This window comes from Panthera tigris, chromosome F2 (genome assembly GCF_018350195.1).
Source record: "Panthera tigris isolate Pti1 chromosome F2, P.tigris_Pti1_mat1.1, whole genome shotgun sequence".
In the NCBI taxonomy this organism is placed as follows: Eukaryota; Metazoa; Chordata; class Mammalia; order Carnivora; family Felidae; genus Panthera; species Panthera tigris.
Window position 1 is genome coordinate 17,548,754 of NC_056676.1, and position 7,718 is coordinate 17,556,471.

General features: G+C 38.7%; 1 protein-coding gene across 7 annotated transcripts in view; it reads left to right on the top strand.

Annotated features, from left to right (window-relative positions):
• Window positions 1–7,402, top strand: part of MCMDC2 (minichromosome maintenance domain containing 2) — a 38,757-nt gene extending 31,355 nt beyond the window's left edge. For all 7 annotated transcript variants that reach the window (XM_007080671.3, XM_042972854.1, XM_042972855.1 and 4 more), the window contains one exon: window positions 7,024–7,402. In XM_007080671.3, coding sequence (XP_007080733.2) covers window positions 7,024–7,190 — 167 coding nt within the window. In that variant the 3' untranslated portion in view covers window positions 7,191–7,402. The remainder of the gene's footprint in view (window positions 1–7,023) is intronic.
• The last annotated feature ends 316 nt before the right edge of the window (window positions 7,403–7,718 follow it).

A 7,718-nucleotide genomic window follows, 5' to 3' on the forward strand; every position in this document is an offset into this window, starting at 1 on the left:
GCCCAATGCAGGGCTCAAACCCATGAACCATGAGATCATGACCTGAGCCAAAGTCGGATGCTTAACCAACTGAGCCACCAGGTACCCCATAAATTTATCTTCCTTCTACAATAACATGCAACAGGAACACCTGGGTGGCTCAGTCAGTTAATCATCCAACTCTTGATTTTGGCTTAGGTCATAATCTCACAGTTGGTGAAATCAAGCCCTGCCATGGGGCTCTACACTGACAGCATGGAGCCTGCTTGGGATTCTCTCTCTCCCTCCCTTTCTTCCCCTTCCCCTCATGTTCTCTCTCTCTCTCTTTCTCAAAATAAATAAATAAACATAAAATAAATAAAATAACAAGCAGCATTCAATTGTCAAGCCGTCCCCCTCAATGCAGTTAAGCACAGAGACAAAGAAAATGTGTTCATTTTGTATCACTGCCTTCCTGAATTGCTAGCTATAATACTATGACTATAGCATTTAATTGTTTGAAATGAATTTGAGCTTATTATGGTTTTGCTAATAAAAACATAAAAGGGCTCCTAAAGTAAGAGTAAACAGAGTTATTCTCCCAAAGCTCTTGCCGAATTGGATCAGACATTAATTTTCATAAGATATTACAATCCTTGAAGCCAAACTCTGGCTCCAACCTTGGGACTTAAAGGATGTATTAACACTGACTTTTTTGTGTGTATATATTCAGTGCTTAAATTTGCCTTAAATTCAATTTATACAGTAATAACGGTTCACAAAAACTCATTAGAACATTAGAACTTTGGGGGCGCCTGGGTGGCGCAGTCGGTTAAGCGTCCGACTTCAGCCAGGTCACGATCTCGCGGTCCGTGAGTTCGAGCCCCGCGTCAGGCTCTGGGCTGATGGCTCGGAGCCTGGAGCCTGTTTCCGATTCTGTGTCTCCCTCTCTCTCTGCCCCTCCCCCGTTCATGCTCTGTCTCTCTCTGTCCCAAAAATAAATTAAAAACGTTGAAAAAAAAAAAAAACATTAGAACTTTGTTCTATAATTGTCAAAATCAAACATTATTAACCTGGGATTCATGGATACTTAGAGTTCTCGGGACTTGTGAATCTCTAAATTATATGAAAATATTTACATGTATGTGCTTGACACCTTTTTTGCTTAGAGAGATGAATGGTAAGTTTTATGAAGTATGTCTTATAGGTTCATTACCCCAGAAAAAGTTAGTTACCATCCCATGTTAGTTTTATGCACCAAAAGAGAAAGACATTGATTCCCAACCAATACTAAATAACAGGAAGGATACAAAAATATTTTTATTTTTAATTTGCTTTATCTTTTACAGGCTTCCTTTTTTAGAGATTTTATTGTTTTTATTTTTTATTTTTTTAAATGTTTATTTATTTTTGATGGGTGGGGAGGGGCAGAGAGGGGACAGAAGATCTGAAGCGAGCTCCCCGCTGACAGGAGAGAGCCTGTTGTGGAGCTTGAATTCATGAACCAAGAGATCATGACCTGAGCCAAAGTTGGACACTGACTGAGCCACGTAGGCACCCCAGATTTTTTTTTAATTTTATTTTTTATTTTTTAAAATTTACATCCAAATTAGCATACAGTACAACAAAGATTTCAGGAGTAGATTCCTTAATGCTCCTTACCCATGTAGCCCATCCCCCCTCCTACAACCCCTCCAGTAATCCTTAGTTTGTTCCCCATATTTATGAGTCTCTTCTGTTTTGTCCCTCTCCCTGTTTTTATATTATTTTTGTTTCCCTTCCCTTATGTTCATCTGTTTTGCTCTTAAAGTCCTCATATGAGTGAAGTCATATGATTTTTGTCTTTCTCTAATTTCACTTAGCATAATACCCTCCAGTTCCATCCACATAGTTGGAAATGGCAAGGTTTTATTCTTTTTGATTGCCGAGTAATACTCCATTGTGTGTGTGTGTGTGTGTGTGTGTGTGTGTGTGTGTGTGTATACACACCATACCTTCTTTATCCATTCATCCATCGATGGACATTTGGACCCTTTCCATCCTTTGGCTATTGTTGATAGTACTGCTATAAACATGGGGGTGCATGTGTGTCCTTTCAAAACAGCACACCTGTATCCTGTGGATAAATGCTTAGTAGTACAATTGCTGTGTCGTAGGGTAGTTCTATTTTTAGTTTTTTGAGGAACCTCCATACTGTTTCCCAGAGTGGCTGCACCAGCTTGCATTCCCACCAGATTTTATTTTTTAAAAGTAATCAGGTTTTATTTTTTAAAGTAATCTCTACACCCAATATGGGGCTCAAACTTACACCCAGAGATCAAGAATCACATACTCTACCGACTGAGGCTGCTAGGCGCCCATATCTTTTACATTCTTATTATTTGTATTTAAAAGCATACTTGATAAAATCTAACACACATTTTTTATGTACCATAACAAAAAAATTCTGCCAATTTTATTATGACATGCTATCAAAATTAAAATATAGATTTCAATAAGAAGACAAAAATTTGTGTCTTTGAATTTAGAAACTATACTATTTATTATTAAGGACCCCTATGGTAGAATATGGCTATTTTCACTTGGTAACTATTTTGTCAAGACTTTTGTGAAGTATTTAAGAAAGCATCTGTTGAGGAATATAAAACTAAATGAAGATTTTTTTTTCCTTTAGTTATTTTTTGTTTTCATAATGAATTTCAGTTAGGTATCTTGATTTTTAAGTCTTAAACAAAACAATGTTAAGAGATCCTTAAATGTTGGAGCACCTGGGTGGCTCAGTCAGTTAAGCATCTGACTTCAGCTCAGGTCATGATCTCAGTTTGTGGGTTCCAGCCCCACGTGGGGCACTGTGTTGACAGCTCAGAGCCTGGAGCCTGCTTTAGATTCTGTCTCCCTTTCTCTTTGCCCCTCCCTTGCTCATGCTCTGTCTCTCTGTCTCTCTCTCTCTCTCAAAAATAAATAAACACTAAAAAAAAAAAAAAAAAAAAAAAAAAAAAGAGCTCCTTAAGTGTTATTTCAGTTATAGCAGGAAATTGGAAACAAGAAAAAAAAGAAGAAAAAAACAAAGCAAGAAATTGATCTCTACTCAGGGACATTTTTCTTGGATGCAAAAAACAATAGGTTGTGCTCATGATTAGAAGTTGGGGCAGATTTAGAAGTTGGGGCAGAGGGCATAGGGAAGAATTAAAGAAAACTCCCAATTTTCTGCCTTGAGCAACTGAGTGGACCATGATGCCATTTACCACAACTGGGAACAAAGAGAAAAAGGGTTGGGAGAAAAACCAAATTATAGATAGATATGTTTGAGACATCCTACAGAGATACCTTTAGATTGATACAAGAATCTGGAGTTAGGTGAGGGTTCTAATTTAGAAATTTAATTTGGGAACCATCAGCCCAAAGATGGTACTCATAGCCATGGAATGGATGAAATTACCTGAAATTACCTAGATTGAGACTATACAGAGAACTCCAGGACTGCTCTTGAAGAATTCCAATATTTAGAAATGGGGTTGAGGAGGGGGAACAAACAGAGGAGAATGAGAAGCTGTAGCTACAATGTAGTAAGAAAATCAAGTGTAGTTATAGAAACAAGACAGTTTAAGATTAGATTTTACAGAATTAGGGGAAGATCAAAGGAATAAAATCCTTAAAAAGGTGAGAGGGGATGGGATCCAGAGCACATGTGAAAATATTGGTCTCTAATGAAAGAAGTCACTTCATTATATAGGAGGGAAGACAAATGGATATAGAATCAGGTCTGTATCCATTTGATCATACACTCTACACAAGGTCATCAGCTAAAAGCAAAAGGTTTGAGGAGAGAAGAATGGAATATCATAGTCATGGGGGCAGGAGGCAGAAGAACATTTGTCTTAGACTCAGCAGGGTTGTCTGGCAGTCAGTGGGCATCCATTTGAGGTTTCTGTGATTCATTTAAAGTGAAACCAAGAGATGCCAATTATGTGATTTTCTGCCTAGCAGCCTGAGTGCAGGCATAAAGTAAATTGTTGGGTTCATGCAGAGTTGAGGTTTTGATAGGTGACTGTGATAGAGTGTTGCAGAGGGGTAAGGGAGTGGGGACACTGGCTTGGGATAGATTCTTAAATAGGTTAAAAGAAGGAAGTGAATTGAAGGAAGCCATTTGGAGGTCTTGGGATAGAAGCTGGAAGTATAAGAGAAAAGGGGGATTTGAACTAATGGTTTTGAAGTAAGTTTTTGGTAATGTCAGTTTCCTGTGATTTTCCTATGTGTGGTGGAGGTAGAGGAAAAATTCCAGAGAGGTCTGGAGTTAAGAGGGTCATTCACATGGAAATCACTGAATGGCAGGTATTAGGGAATAGAGGAATATTGTGAGCCATGTGCTGAGAACTGGTTGACTTCACCAAGGAAGAGAAAGAGTAGTAAGCCCAAATGGCACTGGGCATCAGCGGAGAGATTTTTATTAAGAGGAAAGCAGGGACAAGAATGGTCTGGTAGCAGCAAAGGGGCAGCAAGTTAGTCACTGTCTCTGTCTTGTGTTACTAAGGTATGAGTGGTGTTTTGAGAAAAAGCAGCTTCACTTTAGAGAGCCACAGGGAAAGCAGTGTTCTCAAGGAACAGTAAGGATTCAGGTAAGATAAAGGGAATGGTAAAGGGAGCAGTCACGGCAGTCTGAGACTATGTTAAGTGCATACTGATGACAGACGGCTCTAGGAAGGTAGGCACTGTCTGCTTGGCTAGCAACTGTACTCCTGGCCAGTCACATGTATGTACTCATTCAATGAATCAACAATGAAACAGAATTTAAGAGCTTAACTCCTAAAGTGGTAGTCAAAAAGTTTTTTTTAAGTTGTGGTAAAATATACGTAACATTTACCATCTTAACGATTTTTAAGTGTATAGTTCAGTGGTGTTAAATACGTTCACACTGTTGCCACCATCCATCTCTATAAACCTTTCATTTTTTTCTGTACCCATTAAACAATAACTCCCCAATCTCTCCTTCCTTCCTCCAGTCCCTGGCAACCACCATTCTTTCTATTTTTATAAATTTGACTTCTCCATGTATCTCATATAAGTCTAATCATATGTGTTTATCTTGGTTTATCTTGTGGCTCACTTCACTTCATATAATGTCCCCAAAGGTTTATTGATGTGGTAGCATGCATTAGAATTTCCTTCTTGTTCAAGATTGAATATTCTATTCCATTGTATGTATGTGTACACACACACACACACACACACACACACACACACACAATTTTGTTTATTCATTCACCCAACAATGGACCTTAGATTGCTTGCACCTTTGGCTATTGTGAATAATGCTATGAACATAAGTATATGCTTACTTACCTCTTTGAGACCTTGTTTTAAATTATTTTGGGTATATGTCCATAAATGAAATCCCTGGATCAGGTAATTTTTTGAATAAACTGCTACTGTTTTCCATAAGGGTTGCATCATTTTACATTCTCACCAACAGTGCACAAGGGTACATTTTCTTCATATCCTTGCCAACATTTGCTTGATAGTAGCCATCCTTATGGGTGTAAGATGGTATTTCACACCATTTACCTAGTGATTAGTGATGTTGACCATCATTCATGTGCCTATCTTCTTTGGAGAAATGTCCGTTTCTCCTTTGCCGATTTTTGAATTGGGTTATTTTCTTGTTCAGTTGTAGATCCTGTATCAGATACAGTTTGCAAGTATTTTCTCCCATTCCATGGGTTGCCTTTTCACTCTTCATTGTAGTATTTGACGCACCAGTTTATTTTGATGTGGTTTAACTTATCTATTTCCTCTTGTTGCCTGTGCTTTAGTGTTATAACACTAGAAATCTAGTGTTACATAAATTCTAGAAATCACTGCCAAATCCAGTGTCATGAAGCATTTCCCCAATTTTTTGTCTTAGTTCTTATGCTTAGGTCTATAATATAAGGGACCAACTTCATTTTTTTTTCTTACGGGTATTGTTTTTTCAGTACCATTTATTGGAAACTGTCCTTTCCCCATTGGTTTTGGCACTCTTAAAGCATAAATCATTTAACCATGTATTTGAGGGGCTCTTTCCAGGCTATTCAATTCCATAGGTTTATGTCTTCTTGTCAGTGGTTCTGAATAATTGAGATTACAATGATGTCTTTATCCTCAGTCATCCGCTTAACCTTTATTAAAGTGTTTCCCTACCTTCTAATACCTTCTCTCCCTACTTCTTCCACCTCCTCACAGCACTATTCAGGTTCAAAACTCTAATGCCTAGGTCAACAGATAACAAAGTTCTAGTTTCTACACTTAAAAAAATGTTATTTTTGAGAGAGAATATGAGCTGGGGAGGGGCAGAGAGGGTGGAGGGGACAGGATTTTAAGTGGGCTCTGCACTGACAGCAGTGACCCCAACACTGGGCTCGAACTCATGAACTGTGAGATCACGACCTGAACCAAGGCTGGACACTAAACCAAGCCACCCATGTGCCCCTCTAGTTTCCATGTTTTAAAACACAGTATTTTTTCTTGGCTCTGGTAAGTCTGTGTATATACTGAAACTATTTCATGAGTCTCAAAAACAGATCAGTTTTAAATGATTATTGAAATATTCTATTAAATAGGTCAGAACTTAATTTAAAAACTCTTATTGGGGGGGCCTGGGTGGCTCAGTAGATTGAGCATCCTACTTTTTTAAAGTTTGTTTATTTGAGAGAGTGGGGGAGGGGCAGAGAGCGAATCCCAAGCAGGCTCAGTGCTGTCAGCGCAGAGCCTGACGTGGGGCTCAATTCCATAAACCATGAGATCATGACCTGAGCCCAGATGAAGAGTCAGATGCTTAACCAACTGAATCCCACAGGTGCCCCAATCATCTGATTCTGTATTTCAGCTCAGGTCATGATCCCAGGGTCGTGGGCTCAAGACCCAGAGCAGGCTCTGTGCAGAGTGTAGAGCACGGTTGGGATTCTCTCTCCCTCTGCCCCTTTCCCCAGCTTGCACTCTATAAAACAAAACAAACTCATACTATTTTGCTGAAAATGTGATTTCACATTTAGCATTTTAAGGACTTCTCATTTACACTTTTTTCCTTAGGGGCCACTGTATTTTGTGTTGCTCCAAATGCAGTATTTCCATTTGAATTGTATAATGAAGAATATTTGGAGCAAAGGGATATCTATTTGAATCAATGCCAACAGCAGCTCCAACAGTTTATTGCCACGTATGGACCTGGGACAGCTATTTTCACTAGTGATGAATAGGCAATCTGAGGAAAATCATTTTCTTCACTCATATTTAAGCAGTGGAAAGGTGTGATTCTGAAGTAATGCTTCAGGTAATACTATGTATGGTAGTACATTAGAAGGCTATCTTAAAAATATAAAAGGTCTCATTATTAAAAATCTGGTCAGGGGACCTGGGTGGCCCAGTTGGTTAAGCGTCCGACTTCAGCTCAGGTCATGATCTCACAGTTCATGGGTTCGAGCCCTGCATTGGGCTCTGTGCTGACAGTTCAGAGCTTGCTTCAGATTCTGTCTCCCTCTCTGCCCCTCCTCTGCTCATTCTCTCAAAGAATAAATAAACATTAAAAAAACAAAAAAAGAATCTGGAAACTAAGCAATGTTTAAAAACGGTCACTTTTATGTAGTTCTACTTGTCACAAGATGGCAAGAACAGTTTACATGAGAATATTTACCTAAAAATAAATCATTTTTCTTGCACCTGTGAACCTGACAAATGGAGTAAATAACAGCAACATATAGAAGCAGAAGCCTCCAATTTAAGGACAT